Genomic DNA, 21,985 nt, shown 5'->3' on the forward strand with positions numbered 1-21,985 from the left:
GGTACATCAGGGCTTGGATCTCCTTCTGGATCGCTCTCTTCTGTCCTGGTCTGGCAACATCAGCAAGCTGTTGGAGTAAAAACACAACCTCCTCCAAACAGTTACCAACAATGTTAGTGCCTAGTACCACATTCAGTCCATTTTCCTCATTGACAGTCTTCACTACAATGAGTCCCTAGTCCTTTAACTCCACTCTCCCCACTTTTACTGCTACATTCTTAACCCCAAGTAGGTCAAGAGGGAGGCCGTTAGAGGCATATACTGAAAAGTCTGGGTTTGGGGGTTGGAGACTGTCCATGGACCAGTATTTGCTATAGAGGATATCAGGTATTATTGTTACCTGGGATCCGGTGTCCAGCAGGGCAGGTATCGCAATGCCATCCAGTATGATGGATAGGAAAGGTCTTCCTCCCACGAACCTGCGGTGCCAGTGTGAGGGGCCTGCTGAGTCTATTCCTGGGTGTTGGCCCTCGGACCCAGGGCTTGCTTGTTTAAAGGACACTTGCGCACTGTGTGACCTGCCTTCTGGCAGCGGTGGCAGACGAACTCTTGGTGAGGATGGCGCTGGTTGTTGGTTCTTCCTGGGGGCGGCATTGTCCTCCTCCGGGGCAGTCGGCAAGCAGGATCTTTCCCTCCGTCTCTGGCTCCGTCCGTAGCTGCAGGGCACTCATCACAGTGGCCAGGTTTTTGGTCAGCTGGCGCACTTCTGAGCGCAGACAGTCCAGCTCAGTAGGGGGCGCTGCCTGCACTTTGGCTTCAGCAGCCAGCAGGGAAAAGGTGGGTGCTGCTGGCATTAGAGTGGCCCCACCCTGGTAACGCTGGATAGACGTATCTGCTGTCTCCAGGGGTTGTTGTCCCTTGATAGCCATGTCCTTAAGGGTGTCAAAGGTAGCATCTGGATGATCCAAGGACCACCAACGCACAGTCCTGCTCTCCGCTTGGGACCTCAGCCCCCGGACAAATTGTTCTTTTAGCATTTTACTCTCATTAGTTATGCTAATTGGACTAACCTGTTTTAGAGCTCGCAGGGCCCCTTGTAAACGGCAGGCATAGTCCCGAACGCTGTCCTCCGGTTTCTGACAGCATTGGTAGAACCTCATCCGGAGGTCTGCTTCAGTGCGGTCCTCAAAGGCAGTCTGTAACTTTTTGAAAATTGAGGACACTGGTTCCTGGTCTGCGGCCGACCAAGTCTCTACTTCTCTCTCCGCAGCACCAGTCAATTGTCCCACAACAACTGCAGCTCTTTGTTTGCCTGTCATAGAATACATGTCCAGGATGCTGCATATTTTGCGCTTGAATCCAGACAGGGTGTCTGGCTTGCCGCTGTACAGGGGGAGCCACTTTGCTCCAGGCATGTCTGGTAAAGTCAATGGTACGATAGGGGCTACAGGCCCTGGTGATGGAGCGGCTGCTCCGTCTTGCGCGGCGGCGGCCACGGGTGCATCATCGGGGTTGTCAGCCTGGGCCGCGACGTTGGGTTGTTGCTGCAACATCTTGGCGCCCCCCTAGTGAACCGTGGCCTACCTTCCTTCTGTAGGCCGCAGCTCCGCAGGTGACAGTCTTCTGGTAGGACCTTGCGTCGCTTACGTTCCACGTCAGAGCATTCGCTGGGGCTTCCTGCCAGGACCTGACGCTGCGTCAGTGCGTGTGGCGTGTCCTCGACTTTGCGCGCTTCCAGCAGTTACTCCCCTCTTCTTCCCGCGCAGCGACCAGAAAGATGGCAGCCAGTGGCGGGAAACTCCAGAAAATGGCGGGAAAAGCTTCACCACTGTGAGTTTTACAGTTTCTTAAGGCGCACAGTACCCGGTAGCAATGGGCGCGCAATCCTGTTCGTGACGCCAGTTAGAGAGATGTGGCGCACAGGGGATGGGGACTACTCGGCGCCCGGGCCTTAATGCCTGATCTTGGGGGATGTCGCGGTGGTCGGCTCCCGGGCCCGTACCCTGGGGTCTCTCTTAAAAAAGGGGGAAAATGAAATGTCAAAGTTCGTGACGCCACCTGTGGTGTCTGGTGAGGATCACCAGCGCTGTGGCAGTCCACTGAGGCCGGTGTCACGGCAGCTTTGATGGTGTAGTTCCCCACAGGTGGAGCTAGGCCTCAGGGCAGTGATGTTTGACGAGGTGCACGATATGGCGGTACCTTTTACTGGTGGAAATGCAGGTACCGTCCGGAGCACTTTAGGGTGAGGGGTGCACTGCAGGACTCTCCCCAGTGAGCAGGTGTAGGGCCTTCTGTTTCTTCGCTACTTAGTGTTAGTCTCTGGCCTGCCTGGAGCTAGGCCTAACTTAGTCTCTGTTCTGCACCAGCTGATCCTGTGGTAGGGCCTTCTGTTGGAGTACACACTCCCTGGTATGTGGGGCCTCGGTAACTCCTGACCCTGGTATAACAGTCAGCGGTTGGTATTCCTGGGACATGTAGTTCGCCAGGGGTTCTGGTTGTCTTCTGCTGGGTGTAAAGAATCCCTGCAGACTCGGACCCGGTGTCCGGTATATGGTCCCTTGGGTGAGCTGGTAGAGCTCCTCTGCCCCCAATGCTACTCACTCCTCTAGCCTTCGGCCTACTTGGGCCCTCACTAGGCTATACACACTGGCAGTCAGCTCGCTGCCTCTTCTGCTGCTCTCTGAGCGTCAGCAACGCTCCTAGCTCACTTAACTCGAGCAGCTTGAGTCTGACTGAGCTCCACTGCAGACTGACCTGTTTCTCTGTGTCTCACTCTGCAGGAACTGGCTGTGGACTCCAGACTGTTCTGTCTCCACTCACTTCCTGAGGAGAACTAACTAACAGACTGACTCTGCCTAGCTCCACCCTCCGTATTTATATCCCTATCCGGGCTCCCTCTGGTGGTCTGAGGTAGGGTGGAGGTGTGTGTATGCTCTGAGGGCCTCTTGTGGAGAAAACCTGAAATGCACCCCTCCAGGATCTGTGGCTCCATTTATAGCAGGGCGTCACAGAAACAGTATGTCAAAAATGTCCTGGTCCATATGTATGTCACTTGACAAATGGTAAGGTTTTTAATATTAGAGTTAGGACTGTCCCATAAGGGTTGCCGTGAAGTTGCGGGATGGCTTTCACATTATTTTGATCAAAATTATGTTAACTAAATACCCTTTATTATTCATTATTATTTTTGCACTGTGCTATTTATACATCTACTTTCAGTTATTTGGGTATTTTTCTTGTTCTTGGTTTCTCTCTGTTTAATGGCCTTGTGTGAACATGCATTTACATTTTGCATGCACATCAGCTTACGTTTCAGTTCAGACCTTCAGGTTTTTTCTTTGCAGTCAGTATGCTTTAGTGCATACAAAAGGGTGTGGCCGCCCTTTGTCTGGGCTGAGACGCTCATTTTGCCTCGGTTTTATGCTTACACTAGGGATCAGTCTCTCTGCCCTTGTCCATATGTATGTCACTTGACAAATGGTAAGGTTTTTAATATTAGAGTTAGGACTGTCCCATAAGGGTTGCCGTGAAGTGGCGGGATGGCTTTCAAATTATTTTGATCAAAATTATGTTAACCAAATACCCTTTATTATTTATTATTATTTTTGCACTGTGCTGTTTATACATCTACTTTCAGTTATTTGGGTATTTTTCTTGTTCTTGGTTTCTCTCTGTTTAATGGCCTTGTGTGAACATGCATTTACATTTTGCATGCACATCAACTTATGTTTCAGTTCAGACCTTCAGGTTTTATCCGGTACTGGAAGCCTTGACCGTGTCACAGGAATCATGAAATCAGAGAATTATCAAGAGATTTTAGAGTTAAATGTCCTACCCAGTGTAAGAAAACTTGGTTTGAGTCGAAGAACATGGGTCCTCCAGCAAGACAATGACCCAAAGCACACATCCAAAAGTACACAGGAATGATTGAAAACGAAAACATGGACGGTTTTAAAATGGCCTGCAGTGTGTCCTGACCTCAATCCCAGTGAAAATCTCTGGGATGAGCTGAAATCGACCATTGGGAAAAAGAACTCTGCAAACATTCAAGAGCTTGAACAAACTTCAAAGGAAGAGTGGAAGAAAATTCCAGCCGAGAAGTGCTAGAAGAAGATATAGATGGCTACAAGAAACATTTGGAGGCTGTCATTAATGCCATAGGGTGTGCAACCAAGAATTAATTAGGGGTGCTTTATTGCTGCACATGCTGTTTATTCTGTTTCTTCTTTGAAATTGCAACATGGAAGTTGAAAAACAATGTTTTATTGTTGCATTACTTTGGACCACTAATTAAAAATTACTGAAGATATAACTTTAGTACATTTCCATTTATTTCTGAAGATATTGTACAGTCTATGAAAAAAATGAAGGGGTACCAATAATGGTGACCAGTACTGTATACATCACATGGGAGGCACCAAAACTGTTGTATATACATCACATAGGAGACACCAAGGCTGGATTATATACATCACAGGATACATAGAGCTGTGGCGTAAACATCACAGGAGACATGAAGCTGCGGCATAGACATCACAGGAGACATGGGGCTGCAGCATAGACATCACAGGAGACATGGGGGAGATGGTATAGACATCACAAGAGACATGGGTGCTGCGGTATATACATCACAGGAGAAATGGGTGAGTGGCATAGACATCACAGGAGACATGGGTGCTGCAGTATATACATCACAGGAGACATGGGGAAGCTGCATAGACATCACAGGAGACATGGGTGCTGCGGTATATACATCACAGGAGACATGGGGAAGCGGCATAAACATCACAGGAGATATGGATGCTGCTGCAGTTTTCTGAAGAACGGGAGCACTTACTCCGCCCACAAAGTATGTCCTGATGCTGGCCAGTAATCCTTCATTGCATGCGCAGCAACATTCAGTAGTGAACACTGTGTGTTTGTGCTCCCAGAGCAAGAAAAAATTAAAGCACTGCGGGCCTCAGGAATCTGTCCAGGGGCCAGAGAAAAGGTCACTATGGGCCTAAGGTTCTCTATCCCTCACTTAAGAGCTGGTCTAGGCATTTACTTCCAGTCGAGTAGTAAGGTGTAACACATATCATAACACTGCAAAATGTACAGATCCTTCGCTTATTACGATCAAATCGTTTCCCAGAAATATGCATGTGAGTATTAACAAAGCATTTCCCAAATAATGGCCCAATATAAGGTCATTACTGCAATACAGCACATAAATAATACCACCATATGGAACCACAGTAATGTTGCTATACATTTCCTAAATAATGTTATGTAGTGTCCATTTAGGAGTACCAGTTATGTGATTACCCATACTGGATCAGCCAGTTAAACAAAACAGCCTTTAACTAAATGCTGACACAATATTTCAGTCCTTAAAGCTCTAATATCTATATACAATTTTTGAACTCACTTTTCCACAGTTCCTAGATAAACTGACAAGCAAAAGGGTAACAATGCTTTGAACTTTTGACTTTCAGGCTTCATATCTCGCCATCCACTACTGCTTCGACTGTGAGGATACCATAATTTTATAGACAATCATCTTGGCTATCTCATACATAAATTTGACTTGCAACTATTTAGCATTTGATTAGTTATTCAGATACTTGTCATGTCACTGCATTGTTACTGTTTTGCTCTTAAAAACACAAATTTTGTATAATTTTGTAAGTATTTTGTAAATCCACCTTGTGCTTTCAACACTGCCTGAATCCTTCTGGGTATGCTCTCGATCAGATTCAAACATGTCTCAACTGAAATCTGATCCCAGGTTTCTGCTACACGTTCCCAAAGGTGGTGCATATTGGTCGACTCACTCGAGTATGTATACAGCTTTTTCTTCAACTCTACCCACAAGTGTTCGATTGGGTTGAGGTCTGGGGACTGTGGGGCTAATCCAGCACCTCTACTTCATTGTCACTGAACCATTTCTTCACCAATATCGACATATGCTTTGGGTCGTTGTCTTGCTGGAACACTATGTCGTCCTTTTCATGCCAATAGTATTCGAGTGTACAAAGTAACTCACCTAGTAGGATACTCACATATAGCTCATCATTGAGACCACTATTGATACTGGTGAAGTATTCAACGCCTTTGGCTGTGAAAAAAAACCCATATCATCAGGCTTTCTCCACCAAACTTGACAGTTCCTTCAATTTCTCGATCTTTTAGTCCCCTTTTTTCTTGTGTCTCCAAGAACCCATTTTCACCCATCAGAGCCTAGTCTATTGAATTTTTGACTCAAGGCTCCAAATCATCCATCTCCAATCTTCTACTGTCCACTTTTCACACTTGAGCTGACGCTTCTAATGACTATATTGAAGACGAGGCTTCTTCAAATTTTTTGGGCCACTATTCCAGACTTGCGTAATGTGTGTTGCACGGTGCTTGCATTGATGTTTGTGATCTCACTATTATGAAGCATACGAGCCACCTCCACTGCAGTGTTTGTCGCACCAGAACTAAGAGACCTTGTGATGAGCTGACTTGTTGACTCTGATATTTTGCCTGGACATCCACCAGGCTTTTGAATGGATGGACGAACTTCATTTCATATTCTTCAAACTATCATGCCACTTACATGATGCAGTTTGGCAATTTTCTTGGCCGAGAGACCACTATCGATGAGCTTGATGATGCTGTTTCTCTTTTTAACAATGCAGTGACCCATGACTAGAATCTGCAATACTAATTATATGCTAAGTAGTTGCAAGTCAAATTTATGTATAAGATAGCCAAGATGATTGTCTATAAAATGATGGTAGTCTCACATTCGAAACAATAGTAATACTAATAAGTAATAATACCTATCCTTGTACACCAATGTTGACATAGTGTTCTCTTAAACGTCCTCTGCGAAGCACTGTTATCAGATTTTAAGCACTGGGTAATGGCTCGAAATCAGGATGGCCACTCTGATTCTCACCGGTCTGTACATTGGGGACTGTGCTTAAAATGGAATTTTAATCTGTTTTCTTTTATATATTTCTAATGTTAGGTCACAAAGTAACCACTGCTAGCCCCAGAGAGAAACCTACTGACAGTAAGTTTGTGAAAATAATTTTAAGAACTTTATCGTCTGCTAAAATATATCTAGCACATTTTGGTCAAAACTGCAACATACAGATGGCATTTTATGGTATCTTTCAGGCATCATTTCTATGTTTCATTTGTAACATTTTTCAATGCAGTCCTTCTTAATAACTCAATGCCAAACACAGGGTGCAGCTGTATTAAGAATAAGATGTATATTGCTGACTTAGCAATTATGATTATGTAGAAAAAGGCCTGTTATGCTTGACTATGGGCAGTCATCTTCTAAGCCTTTAAGTCTATGTGCACACTGAATCTTTTTACTGACTTTTTGGAGCAGAAAATGAGCAGAAACTACAAGATTTTGAGGAAGATTTGGAAAGTTTTTGCTCAGCTTCTGCTCCAAAAACTACTAAAAAACTCAGTGTGAACATACCCTTGATTGTTTTTTATTTATTTTAATCACTTATATGGCAGCATTAATTCTACAGCGCTTTACAAACATTATTGGCACTGTACCCATTGGGGCTCACAATCTAGATTCTGTATTAGTGTGTCCTTGGAGTGTGAGAGGAAACCCATTCAAACACAGAGATAACATACAAACCCTTTGCATGTGTTGTCCTTAGAGGGATTTGAACCCAGGACCCCAGTGCTGCAAGGCTGCAGTGCTAACCACTGAGCCATTGTTCTCAACTTATTTTGTTTAGGAGTAAACTACTCCACAGCACTCGGCTTCATGCTATTCAGGGGGTGGTGCACTATTGAAGATTGAGAGTTCTGATTGATGGCATGGTTGCATGCATGTGCCACTGGTTCAAACTTAGTGCTCTCCTAGGTTACTAATGTGTCATGGGCAGGGTCGGTAGTTGTAGCCGAAGTGTGCATCATCTGTGCCCCAGCATGTCACAGGAAAATGGGGGTCTTGGCTGGTGTGTGCTACCGTTACCTTGGTGATACCCCCCTGCACACTGCTTGCTGCCACTTGACAGGGCAGGCCAGGACCAGATGTTATGGAAATGTATGAAGGAGACGAGAGTCCAAAAAGAAACTTTTCTTTACTGAACAATTTGATGAGAAGTAAATACATCAGATAGCAGGCACAATACTTTAAGAATACTTCATAGTTACATGGGTTGAAAAAAGACCTAGGTCCATCAAGTTCAACCGTTCCCCACCAATTGTACAGTTCGTCTCTAAGTAACCCCTTAATAACATCTGACGTACTAATACGCGTCTGAGCCCTGGGACTTAAGAGCCAGACCCGTATTAGTACGTCATCGCGATTGCGCGCGCACACAGGCTGTGTGGGCGCGATCGCCGCTGGGTGTCAGCTGATTGTCACAGCTGACACCCGGTACTATGAGCAGGGAGCGGTCCTGCACCGCTCCCAGCACATTAACCCCCGCGACAAATTGTCGGCTCAAATTGTTAGCGGATATCATGTTGCATTTGGAGAGTCCCTGTGTGCCCAAACATTGGAGCTCCCCCACAAGTGACCCCATTTTGGAAACTAGACCCCCCAAGGCACCTATCTAGATGCATAGTGAGCACTTGGAACCCCAGGTGCTTCACAAATTGATTCCTAAAAATGAAAAAGTGTTTTTTTTTTCACTTTTTCATTATTACGAATCAATTTGTGAAGCACCTGGGGGATCCAAGTGCTCACTATGCATCTAGAAAGGTGCCTTGGGGGGTCTAGTTTCCAAAATAGGGTCGCTTGTGGGGGAGCTCCAAAGTTTGGGCACAGAGGGGTTCTCCAAACGCAATGTGGCATCCGCTAACAATTTGAGCCGATTTTCCATTCAATTTGTTAGCGGATACCATGTTGCATTTAGAGAGTCCCTGTGTGCCCAAACATTGGAGCTCCCCCACAAGTGACCCCATTTTGGAAACTAGACCCCCCAAGGCACCTATCTAGATGCATAGTGAGCACTTGGAACCCCTAGGTGCTTCACAAATTGATTCGTAAAAATGAAAAAGTTTTTTTTTTTTCACTTTTTCATGATTACGAATCAATTTGTGAAGCACCTGGGAGTTCCAAGTGCTCACTATGCATCTAGAAAGGTGCCTTGGGGGGTCTAGTTTCCAAAATGGGGTCACTTGTGGGGGAGCTCCAAAGTTTGGGCACAGAGGGGCTCTCCAAACGCAATGTGGTGTCCGCTAACAATTTGAGCCGATTTTCCATTCAATTTGTTAGCGGATACCATTTTGCATTTAGAGAGTCCCTGTGTGCCAAAACATTGGAGCTCCCCCACAAGTGACCCCATTTTGGAAACTAGACCCCCCAAGGCACCTATCTAGATGCATAGTGAGCAGTTGGAACCCCCAGGTGCTTCACAAATTGATTCATAAAAATGAAAAAGTGTTTTTTTTTTCACTTTTTCATTGTTACGAATCAATTTGTGAAGCACCTGGGGGTTCCAAGTGTTCACTATGCATCTAGATAGGTGCCTTGGGGGGTCTAGTTTCCAAAATGGGGTCACTTGTGGGGGAGCTCCAATGTTTGGGCACACAGCGGCTCTCCAAACGCAACATGGTGTCGCTAACAATTTGAGCCAATTTTGCGTTAAATTTGTTAGCGGACACCATGTTGCATTTAGAGAGCCGCTGTGTGCCCAAACATTGGAGCTCCCCCATAAGTGACCCCATTTTGGAAACTAGACCCCCCAAGGCACCTATCTAGATGCATTGTGAGCACTTGGAACCCTCAGGTGCTTCACAAATTGATTCATAAAAATGAAAAAGTGTTTTTTTTTTTCACTTTTTCATTGTTACGAATCAATTTGTGAAGCACCTGGGGGTTCCAAGTGCTTACTATGCATCTAGAAAGGTGCCTTGGGGGGTCTAGTTTCCAAAATGGGGTCACTTGTGGGGGAGCTCCAAAGTTTGGGCACACATGGGCTCTCCAAACACAACATGGCGTCCGCTAATTATTCAAGCAAATTTTACAATCAAAAAGTCAAATCGCGCTCCTTCCCTTCCGAGCCCTGCCGTGCGCCCAAACAGTGGTTTTTCCCCAAATATTGGGTATCTGCGTGCCCAGGGGAAATTGCACAACAAATTTTGGGGTCCATTTTTTCTTGTTACCCCTGTGAAAATAAAAAAAATTGGGTCTAAAGCAACATTTTTGTGAAAAAAGTTAAATGTTCATTTTTTTCTTCCACATTCAAAAAATTCCTGTGAAGCACCTGAAGGGTTAATAAAGTTCTTGAATGTGGTTTTGAGTACCTTGAGGGGTGCAGTTTTTAGAATGGTGTCACTTTTGGGTATTTTCTGTCATAAAGACCTCTCAAAGTGACTTCAAATGTGATGTGGTCCCTAAAAAAATGGTTTTGTAAATTTTGTTGGAAAAATGAGAAATCGCTGGTCAACTTTTAACCCTTATAGCTCCCTAACAAAAAAAAATGTTGGTTCCAAAATTGTGCTGATGTAAAGTAGACATGTGGGAAATGTTATTTATTAACTCTTTTGTGTGACATATCGCTCTGATTTCAGGGCTTAAAAAATCTAATTTTGAAAATTGCAAAATTTTCGCCAAATTTCCGTTTTATTCACAAATAAACGCAAGTGATATCGAAGAAATTTTTCCACAATCATGAAGTACAATATGTCACGAAAAAACAATCTCAGAATCAGGGGGATCCGTTGAAGCGTTCCAGAGTAATTACCTCATAAAGTGACAGTGGTCAGAATTGTAAAAATTGGCCCGGTCATTAACGTGCAAACCACCCGCGGGGCTTAAGGGGTTAAACTATAACCCACAATATTATTTGTACTGAGGAAATCATCCAGCCCTTTTTAAAAGCTTTTATAGTGTCAGCCATTACTACCTCTTGTGGTCGGCATTCCAAAGTCTGACTGCTCTGACTTTAAAGAACCCTTTCCTATTTAGCTGCCGGTATCGCCTTTCTTCCACCTGTAATGAGTGCCCCCTGTCCTTAGTATGGTCTTTAGAAGGAATAAGTCATGTGCCAGTACTTTGTACTGACCACAGATATATTTGTACATGTGAATGAGATCTCCTCTGAGGTGTCTTTTTCTAAGCTAAACAAGCCCAATTTTTTCAATCTCTCATCATATGAGAGACCTTCCATCCCTTGTAATAATCTAGTTGCCCAACTTTGACCTGACTCTAACTTCTGAATATCATTTTTACAATGTGGAGCCCAAAACTGGTTCCCATATTCCAGATGTGGCCTCACCAGTGATTTATAGAGCGGTAACAATACGTTGGGCTCACTTGACATTGAGTACTGCTGCTCAGCTTACTTGTAACCAGAATACTCAAGTCCTTCTCCTGTTCTGTAGTCCCGAGTATACTCCCATTTAATGTATATGCAGCAATAGGAATACTCCGCCTTAAGTGCATTATTCTACATTTATAAACATTAAATCTCATTTGCCAAATGTATGTCCATTCAGTCATCTTATTCAGATTGTTTTGCAATATTTTAATGTCAAGGTTAGATTTTAATATCCTTCATATTTTAGTGTTGTCAGCAAAAGACTGATACTTTACTCTCAAATCCATCCACAAGGTCATTAATAAAGAGGTTAAAAATAATTGGTCCTAGCATAGATTCCTGTGGCACCCAACTGCTGACTATATCCCATTTAGAGAACGTACCATTTATGACAACTCTGTTTCCTATCATTTAGCTAATTCCTTACCCATCTGCATATAGTTCCCCAAGTTCTTGCTTCTGTAGCTTCAGTATAAGGCTGTTATGTGGTACAGTATCAAATGCCTTTGCAGAGTCCAGATAAATCACATCAGCCGTATTACCAACATCTAGATTTGCACTTACCATCTCATAGAACCCCAACATGTTGGTTAGACACGACTTATTCTTCATGAATCCATGCTGGATGTCATTTATTATATTATTCTCTGCAATATATCTCTGCAGGTCATCTCTTATGATGCCCTCAAAAACTTTGCAGACTACTGATGTCAGACTTACCGAACAAGGTCGCCTGGATCCACCTTCTTACCTTTCTTAAATATTGGTACCACGTCAGCTATCCTCCAATCCAGTGGCACCAACCCTGTTACAAGAGAGTCAAAGAAGATGAGATACAGCGGTCTGTGAAATACTGAGCTCAATTTTCTCAATATCCGTGGATGAATGCCATCTGGGCCGGGGTATTTTTCAATGTTTAATTTGCTCAGGCGCAGGGGTACGTCTTGTGTTAAACTAGTTATTTCAGGGGGTGAACTTTGATTTTTGCCTTGTTGAACGATCCCTGGAACAGTCAGTTCATTGGTGAACACGGATGAAATGTACCTGTTTAATATCTTGATATTATTGTCTTTTAGGGGGCCAATACATCAGTTTTTTTCTTTTTGCATTGATGTATTTATAAAATGTTTTGGGATTTATTTTAATGTCGCTGGTGATTTGTGTTTTAGTAGATAACTTTGCTAGCTTGATTTCTTTTTTACATTTCTTATTGAGAAATTTACTCCTGAAATACTATTTCTATATTCTCGACCTTCAAGAATGCCCTTTGTTTTTGTCTTATTAAAGTTTGTACCATTTTATTTATCCATAATGGTTTCTTTTTATTCCTGGACATTTTATTACCAGAGGGTATAAGTTTTCTACAGGAGTCTAGTAGTATTTCCTTAAACATGCCCCATTTATGTTAGGTATCCCAAGTTACCATGACATGGTCCCAGTCTAAACGATTAAGCACTTCCCTTAATTTGTTGAAATCAGCTTTCCTAAAGTTCCAGGTTTTTGCATTTCCCCTTTGAAAAGTTTTATTGAATTTATATTGAAACTTACCATATTAGGCTATGTTCACACATGTTGTGTTTTGCTGCGTATTTTGCAGCAGATTTTTATGCAAATTCTCAGCTGCGTCTTGCAGTACCAGCAAAGTGTATGAGAAACCAGAATTCTCTGTTCACACATGTTGCTTTTTGTTTGCTGCGTATTTTCTGCCTTGCTTGTGTCTTTGGAAAATAGAGCATGTCACTTAATTCAGCATTTTTTCACCCATAGGAAGTAATGGGTGGTGAAAAAAATGCTGAAAAAACGCAGCTACATTTTTTCAGCGTTTTTTCAGCTTATTTGATGGGAAAATATGGGTTCTATTTTGTGATTAACCATCTTGTCTTGGACACTGAGATGGTTGCTTGCATTGGGAGAGTTTAAATAAATTAGTGATGTGTACAGTGTAAACATTAGCTGACCTACCTGTGAGATTGAACTACATGTGGTCCCATAGTGTGAAAGCAAATAGTGTCATACAAACTCAATGCATTGCCAGTGTCTGAACTATTCATGAACAATTCACCTCCCCCACTATGCCAAAAACAGAATGAGATTTTTTTTCACAGAACTTTATGTACATGCATGAATAGAGACATGAATAGAGACAGTGAAAAAAATGCTGAAAAAACGCATCTGTTTGACGCAGCTGTTTTCTTCCAGAGAAAAGTTGTTAACAGATTTGCAGCAGCTTTAGCTGCAAAAAAAAACACATTTGTGAACATAGTCTTATGGTCACTGCATCCCAAATGCTCCCTGACTTGTAGATCTGAAATTGTATCTGGTCTTTTTGACAGAACCAGATTCAGGAGATTATCTCCCCTGGTTGGTTCATCTACCAGCTGGGAGAGGTAATTGCCCTGTACTGCGGATAAGAAATTGCAGCTTTTAGCACAGCTGGAAGATTCTATGTCCCATTGAATGTCTTTATAGTTAAAATCCCCCATAATAAATAACCTATTATTATTTAGTTCTTCTTTTTCTTCTGCACAATTCAGTCAGGAACTTTCCGGTTATAAGTGGCAGTACATTACTTCCATTACATGTTACACCAGTCTAGCAAACCATTATTGGAACCTCCATATTCCACTGTGGGGACCGCCCTGGTCAAGGTGTGTCTTAATGGCCTCACACAGCTAGCCTCAATTCTCAGTTGATTTGAGTGAACCTCACTGGCTGAGGTAGGTCAGTACAACTCCTCACTAGTACTTTTAAAGTACATTTGATGAGGGCCACATGCTCCTTGCTGTGCCACTGCATCTTCAGCTCCCTGTAGGAGAACTCGTTTCCTAACCTGGTCATATTCTGCTTTATGATCCTCATGCCTGGCTACACTCTAGCTTCTTATCTAGTATACATAATTATTTGCTTAAGACCCACTTGCATTAGATAAGGAATCCTTCCTTCCAAAGAGTCCTTGCTAGACCCCCCCCCCCTCCCGTCTGAGATAAGAAATCCTGGTTTCCTTCTTTGAATGTGCTATTTGATATATGGTACTCTCCCCTCTTGGCACATGAAAACCTGTTAAAATGCAGGTCTGCATGCAACAGGACAATTGGTCTTTTTCTTCCCAATACTTCTCCCTATCTGTCTAACAACAGGAAACTGCATCTCCTTGTGCCCACTTCCTGGGCTGGCCTCAATAGTTAACCCTGTCTGCTGCTATCTAACTGTTTCAGGCCACTACAAAGATAAAGCAACATTTGAAACCGCACAATGCATTATATAACCATGAGCTCATCAAGGGGGTGTGGGCAGCTTCTGTACTCCTTTACATTACTACAGGTAGCTTTGGTAGAAGAACAGGGGGGATGAAAGCAGGCTCTAAAGCATAAAACCTGCTAGCGGCGGGAGCTGCTTACCTAAGTAATTGACCACTCTGAAACTGCAGGGTGGTTTGTAACCTAGGCAATGAGCTGCTATCAGAATTTAAACAGTGGATAATGCCTCAAATTCAGGATGGCCACTCTCACCAGTCTGTACAATGGGTTTGTCTTTAAAATGTAATTTTAATCTGTTTTCTTTTATACATTTCTAAATCTAGTTCACAAACAAACCACTGCTATCCCCAGAGAGAAACCTACTGACAGTAAGTTTGTGAAAATTATTTTAGATTTTTATAGTACGCTAATTTATCTAGCACAGTTTGGTCACAAATAAAGCCAAAAAATATTGACCTAAATTTACCACTAAAATAAAGTACAATGTGTCACGAAAAACAATCTCAGGATCACTGGGATACGTTGAAGCATTCCAGAGTTCTTACCTCATAAAGTGACACTGGTCAGAATTCTAAAATTTGACCTGGTCAGGAAGGTGAAACAGGCTCAGGGGTGAAGGTGAAAAACATTAAGATTATGTGCACCCTGAATCTTTTTGCTGAATTTTTGGAGCAAAAACTAAGCAGAAACTCCAAGTTTTTGTGGAGTTAAGAGTTTTTGAGGAGGTTCTGAAGAGTTCTTGTGTAATGCCAATGCCAGCATCCCTGCATGGTCTGTCTTCCTCCTGGTAGGGATGCTGACATACTCACCGCCATCTCCCTGTCCTGCTGTGGCTCCCTGATCCGACCGCGGTCCCCACTGCTTAAAATGTTAGCGCGTGCCCTCTGGATTAGTCCCCAGCTACTAGCTGGGGGGCATTTAGTACTTAAAGCATCCTCCCCTTTATGGAAGTGCCTGTACAATGCCCTCTTGTAGCATCGGCGTCTCTGCCCCTTGCCAGGCAGAGATGCCGTCCCCCTTACCGCCGCGGACCTGCTCCGGCCTCTTCCGGCCTCCCTGCAGCAGCTGCTTGTGCACGCAGCTTCCCTGGCTCTGTGCTTAGAGCATGCGCGCACTCCCTCCCTCTTAAAGGGGCCGCACGCGCCGTCCTAAAAAGTCCCCAGCCAATGGCCGGAGGACGGTCCCTATAAAAGGCACCTCCTCCAATATGGAGGTGCCTGTGCAAGGTTGTTGCTTTGTGTTACTTACTTTGCTTCAGCCCTCAGGTCCTCTGCAAGTCACTCCTGTCCGCCAGTCTGATCTTCAGCCCAGTCTGCCAGTCTGACTTCTCTCCAGCCTGACAGTCTGCCTACAGTCCAGTCCGCCAGTCTGTCTGTGGGCTCTGCCCGCCTGCTTACCAGGAAGCACCTGCCTGTTACCTGTCATGCCCGCCAGCCTGCTTACCTGGAAGCACCTGCCTGTTACCTGCCGTGCCCGCCAGCCTGCTTACCTGGAAGCACCAGCCTGTTACCTGCTGTGCCCACCTGCCTGCTTACCTGGAAGCACCTGCCAGCTATTTGTTGTGCCCGCCTGCCTGCTTACCTGGAAGCACCTGCCAGTTACCTGTTGTGCCCGCCTGCTTGTCTACCCGGACCACCCGTCTGCCTGCCTGCCGAGCTCATCCGCTGTATCGGTCAGTTTCTGCCTTCTGACCTGTGGGAGCCACCTGCTCTCATACAAGGTCGGTCCCAGAGTGGCACCTGGTCCCTCTGCTCGCTTCCTCCGTGGTTCACGGAGTCGACTGAGCCACCGTATGACCTTGGTCGGTCCGAGTAGATACTTAGTCACGCCCCTCTGGTCCCTCCTTGCACCGCAGCACAGAGGTTCCACCACCCGGATCCGTAACAGTTTGCACGGGCACCGGAACCTGGTGGCCCCCAGGCTCCTTCCACCCTGGAGGACCTGGTGTCACTATCTACCCGGATTGACATCCGTTTCTTGGAACGAATTAAGGAGACTACCTGGGAGAGAAGATTTCCTTGTCTCGCTCCTGTTTTCCAGAAACCTGCCTCCTAACCAGCAATTCCCCTGGCACGTTCGCCCAAACCCATGCAGATTGACCAGACCAAGATGGTCAAGTGTCGCCAAGAGACACGCCGAGCCGAGGGGAGCTGTTTCTACTGTGGCAGTAAGGAGCATCTGATCCGTTCCTGTCCAGTGAAGCCGGGAAACTCCAGTGTCTAGGACCGCTCAGAGAGGTCACCCTAGGCAAGAATAAATCCTCAACGTCCTTGACTTTATCCGTTTCTATCTCCAGTGGTGTGACCCGCTTCTTTGAGACCGCCCACCTGGATTCCGGAGCCGCTAAGAATCTCATTTCTCAGTCCCTTGTGGAGCAGTATCAGATTCCCACCAAACATCTGGCCAAACCATTGGCAGTCACTTCCGTGGATGGGAGACTCCTTCCAGTGACCATCTTGATCGTCACAGAGCCTGTAACCCTTCAGGTGGGAATGCTGCACTCGGAGAGGATCTCTTTCCATGTGCTATTTGGACTCTCTCACTCCCTTTTGCTAGGTCTACCCTGGCTACAGAAACATGAACCCGTCCTGAATTGGCGATCTGGTGAGGTGCTCCGTTGGGGGCAGGATTGCCGTGAGACCTGCCTGGTTCCGGTTCGCCCGGCTCGACCTCCGTCTACTCCGGCTAATCTACCAGGTCTGCCGGCATCCTCCTGGTCCTATGCGGACGTCTTCGACAAGAAGGAGGCTGAGACACTACCACCTCATAGGCCTTATGATTGCCCCATCGACCTGGTACCTGGTGCTTCTCCTCCCCGCGGGCGTATTTACCCCTTGTCGCTGGCTGAGACCCGGGCCATGTCTGAGTACATCGAGGAGAATCTTGCTAGGGGATTCATTCAAAAATCTACTTCCCCGGCTGGAGCAGGATTCTTCTTCATTAAAAAGAAAGACGGCTCGCTACGGCCGTGCATTGATTACAGGGGGCTTAACCAAATTACCATCAAGAATAAGTACCCCCTGCCTCTCATCTCGGAGCTGTTCGACCGCCTTAAAGGCATGTGGGTCTTCACTAAGCTTGATCTACATGGGAAATACAATTTGGTCCGGATCCACCAGGGAGACAAGTGGAAGACGGCATTCAACACCCGGGACAGTCACTATGAATACCGCGTGATGCCCTTTGGTCTCTGTAATGCCCCAGCCGTTTCCAGGAGCTAGTTAATGACATATTCCATGACCTCTTGTATTCTTGCGTAGTGGTGTACCTGGACGATATCTTGGTCTTCTCTCCGGATCTGCCCTCACACCGGAGGAATGTTTGTCAGGTTCTGCTAAGGCTCCGGCAGAATCGTCTCTACGCAAAATTTGAAAAATGTCTCTTCGAGCAGACTTCCCTTCTGTTCCTGGGATATATTATCTCTGAGACTGGTCTTCGGATTGATCCCGAGAAGGTTTCTGCTGTCTTAAAATGGCCCTGACTGGAGGGGTTGAAGGCGATTCAGCGATTCCTGGGCTTCACAAATTATTACAGCCTCTTCATTCCTCATTTCTCCTCCCGGACCGCTCCCATCTCCGCACTCACCCGTAAGGGAGCAAATCCCAAGGAATGGACTTCTGAAGCGGAGGAGGCCTTTGTCTCCCTAAAACTAGCTTTCTATTCCTCCCCTGTGCTGCACCGTCCGGATTGCAACAAGCAGTTCTTCCTGGAGGCTGATGCTTCCTCCGCCGGAGCGGTGCTCACGCAGAAATCCCCGTCCGGGAGAATGGTAACCTGCGGCTTCTTCTCCAAGCTCTTCTCCTTGTCCAAGTGCAACTACTCCATAGGAGATCGTGAGCTGCTTGCAATCAAATTGGCGCTGGAGGAGTGGCGCTACCTGCTGGAAGGGGCTCTGCACCCGGTGATCATCTACACAGATCACAAAAACCTGGCCTATCTACAAAACACCCAGAGACTCAATCCGCGTCAGGCCCGGTGGTCTCTGTTCTTTGCCCGATTCTGTTTTTCTCTCCATTACCACCCTGCGGACAAGAACGTTAAAGCCGACGCTCTATCCTGTGCTTTCCTGTCCTCCGACCAAGAGGAGGAGCCTCTTCATATCATCGACCCCTACAGACTAATGACTGTGGCCCCGTTTGACCTGTCTCGTCTTCCACCAGGTAAGACTTTTGTAGCTGTTCCGGATCGTAAGAAGGTTCTTCTCTGGGGTCATTCGTCCAAACTAAGACCTTCCTGCTCATCGCCCGGCATTACTGGTGGCCTTCGCTACGCAAGGATGTTGCGGATTTCATCTTGGCTTGTTCCTCCTGTGCCCATAACAAAATTCCCAGGCATCTTCACATTGGCCATCTCCTGCCTCTACCCGTACCTTCCGCACCGTGGCAACACATTGCCATGGACTTTATTACGGATCTCCCTGTTTCTGCTGGTTGTACTGTCATTTGGGTGGTCGCAGACCGCTTTTCTAAAATGGCCCACTTCATCCCTCTGCCTGGTCTCCCGTCAGTATATGTGCTGGCTAAGGACTTCACATCTTTCGTCTCCACGGCCTACCCCTCCACATTGTTTCTGATCGCGAGGTCCAGTTCACGTCGCACTTCTGGAGAGCTACGTGTAAGCTGCTGGATGTCACCCTGGATTTCTCCTCTGCTTATCATCCTCAGTCCAATGGTCAAGTGGAACGTATCAACCAGGTCCTTACCAGCTTTCTCTGACACTTCGTCAATGCTCACCACAAAGATTGGGTTGAGCTCCTACCATGGGCCGAGTTCTCCTATAACAACCATGATAACGAGTCTTCTTTCAAATCCCCGTTCTTTGTGGTCTACAGTCAACACCCCCGGATCCCGTTTCCCGTCTCCGCTTCTGTGGACAATCCTGCCGCGGAGTCTCTGGTCAGCGAATTTTCTACTATTTGGGAAGACACTAGATCCGTACTTCTTCAGTCCTCTGAATGGATGAAGAGACATGCCGATAAGAGACATCTGGATCCGCCTCTATTCCGTCCGGGAGACAGGGTCTGGCTCTCCTCCAAACATGTTCGGCTTAAAATACCATCGTATAAGTTGGATCCGCGGTTTATCGGCCCGTTTGAGGTTCTCAAGCAAATCAATCCCGTGGCTTACAAGCTAAAACTCGCGGCCACCTTACGGATTCCCAACTATTTCCACGTATCTCTCCTCAAACCAGTTGTCTTAATCCTTTTTCTGACGATCCAGGTACCACTCCAGCTCCTGTCTCCGCTGAGGACGTCTATGAGGTAGAGAACATTTTGGCCACCAAAAGGGTAAGAGGAAAAACATTTTTTCTGGTGGATTGGAAGGGGTTTGGCCTGGAGGAGAGGTCTTGGGAACCCAGGGAGAACATCCATGCCCCTCTTCTTCTTAAAGAATTTCTTGCTGGCCTGAAAAAGAGGGGGCGTAAAGGGGGGGTACTGTAGCATCGGCGTCTCTGCCACCTGCCAGGCAGAGACGCCGTCCCCCTTACCACCGCGGTCCTGCTCCGGCGTCTTCCAGCCTCCCTACAGCTGCTGCTGGTGCACGCAGCTTCCCTGGCTCTGTGCTTAGGGCGCGCGCGCTCCCTCCCTCTTAAAGGGGCCACGCGTGCCGTCCTATAAAAGGCACCTCCTCCAATATGGAGGTGCCTGTGCAAGGTTGTTGCTTTGTGTTACTTACTTTGCTTCAGCCCTCAGGTCCTCTGCAAGTCAGTCCTGTCCGCCAGTCTGATCTTCAGCCCAGTCTGCCAGTCTGACTTCTCTCCAGCCCGACAGTCTGCCTATAGTCTAGTCCGCCAGTCTGTCTATGGGCTCTGCCCGCCTGCTTACCTGGAAGCACCTGCCTGTTACCTGCCGTGCCCGCCAGCCAGCATTGCCTGGAAGCATCTGCCTGTTACCTGCCGTGCCTGCTAGCCTGCTTACCTGGAAGCACCTGCCTGTTACCTGCCATGCCCGCCAGCCTGCTTACCTGGAAGCACCTGCCAGCTATCTGTTGTGCCCGCCTGCCTGCTTACCTGGAAGCACCTGCCAGATACCTGTTGCGCCCGCCGGCTTGTCTACCCGGACCACCCGTCTGCCTGCCTGCCGAGCTCATCAGCTGTACCGGTCAGTTCCTGCCTTCTGACCCGTGGGAGCCACCTGCTCTCATACAAGGTCGGTCCCAGAGTGGCACCTGGTCCCTCTGCTCGGTTCCTCCCTGGTTCACAGAGTCGACTGAGCCGCTGTGCGACCTTGGTCGGTCCGAGTAGATACTTAGTCACGCCCCTCTGGTCCCTCCTTGCACCGCAGCGCAGAGGTTCCACCACCCGGATCCGTAACACCTCTTTAGTGATTAGTTTGGGTTTGTTTCCGCTAGTTTGTTGTCAGGTCACTGAACCTATTCCTGAACCTGTCCCAGTCTGAACCTGAACCTATTGTTGAATCCGTTCTGCCTGAACCTAATCCTGAACCATGAACTCGCCTAGTCTGAACCTGACCCTTTTGCTGTATTTGCCTGAACCTGATCCAGAATCCTGAGTTGTCTGATCCTGAACCCTGCACCATCCTGTCTGATTTTGTACCCTTAACCATCTCGTCTGAACCAGAACTTGTACATGTTGCCTGTGTTATCTAAACCTTAAACCTGGTGATATCTGAACCTAAAACCACTCCGGCGGTACCTGAGCCTGAAACCACTCCGACAGTTTTTGAACCTGAAACTACTTCGGCAGTACCTGAACCTGAAACTGCTCTGGCGGTACCTGAATCTGAAACCGCTCAGGCGGTACCCGAACCTGAAACTGCTCCAGTCGTACCGAAACAACACCAGTGTTCGTCCTGTCTAGTGTTTCAGAATCTGCACTAGCTGAACCAGTACCAGAACACTGTCCTGCCAGTGACTCAGAGTCAGTGTCCATGACTGCGAACCTAACCCTTTGGGTCAGGTACCGCTGTACCGGTGACTACCCTTGGAGTGGTACCTGGTGGCTACCTGCAGCTCAAGCCTAACTCCACCATCAGGAGCTGTAGCAAAAAACAGGTAGCCGCGTAGTCATGGCCCTCCAGGGTAAGCCTGGCTTTTGACACAGGTGGTACACAATCCGCGTGATATTTTGCTTAATTTCTGCTTCAAAACCTACAAAAAACACAGTGTGAACATATCCTTAATATGTTTTCTCATTTTCTCACCACCCTCTGAAAAGCAGTACACTCCTGAAAATTTACAGTTTTGATCGATGGAATGGTTGCACCACAGGCAAAAACTTTGTGCTTTGCTAGATTACTAGATTACTAGATTACTATCCTTAAAATGTAATTTAATGTATTTTCTTTTATACATTTCTAATGTTAGGTCACAAAGAAACCTCTGCTCTCCCCAGAGAGAAAACTACTGACAGTAAGTTTGTGAAAAATACTTTTAGAATTTTATTGTATAATAATCTATCTTGTACATTTTGGTGAAAAGGGCAACATGTAAATGTAATTTTTTAGCATCTTTCAATCATAATTTAGATGTGTCATTTGTAACATTT

General features: G+C 46.2%; 1 protein-coding gene across 34 annotated transcripts in view; it reads left to right on the forward strand.

Moving 5' to 3' along the window:
* The window catches only part of LOC141155441 (uncharacterized), a 352,337-nt gene that overhangs the window by 148,634 nt on the left and 181,718 nt on the right, over positions 1 to 21,985 (forward strand). For 17 of the 34 annotated variants that reach the window (XR_012247541.1, XR_012247565.1, XM_073642309.1 and 14 more), the window contains exons 5-7: positions 6,941 to 6,985; positions 14,803 to 14,847; positions 21,805 to 21,849. The exons of 1 other annotated variant lie outside the window; for it this stretch is intronic. Coding sequence is in view for 31 of the 33 variants with exons in the window: in XM_073642309.1 (XP_073498410.1) it covers positions 6,941 to 6,985; positions 14,803 to 14,847; positions 21,805 to 21,849 (135 nt within the window). In the remaining 2 variants the exon portion in view is untranslated. The remainder of the gene's footprint in view (positions 1 to 6,940; positions 6,986 to 14,802; positions 14,848 to 21,804; positions 21,850 to 21,985) is intronic. 16 more of the 34 variants (XM_073642358.1, XM_073642400.1, XM_073642380.1 and 13 more) reach the window with 6 other exon arrangements.

This window comes from Phyllobates terribilis, unplaced genomic scaffold (genome assembly GCF_046119375.1).
Source record: "Phyllobates terribilis strain yellow unplaced genomic scaffold, ASM4611937v1 Scaffold_1__5_contigs__length_1240528914, whole genome shotgun sequence".
Taxonomy (NCBI): domain Eukaryota; kingdom Metazoa; phylum Chordata; class Amphibia; order Anura; family Dendrobatidae; genus Phyllobates; species Phyllobates terribilis.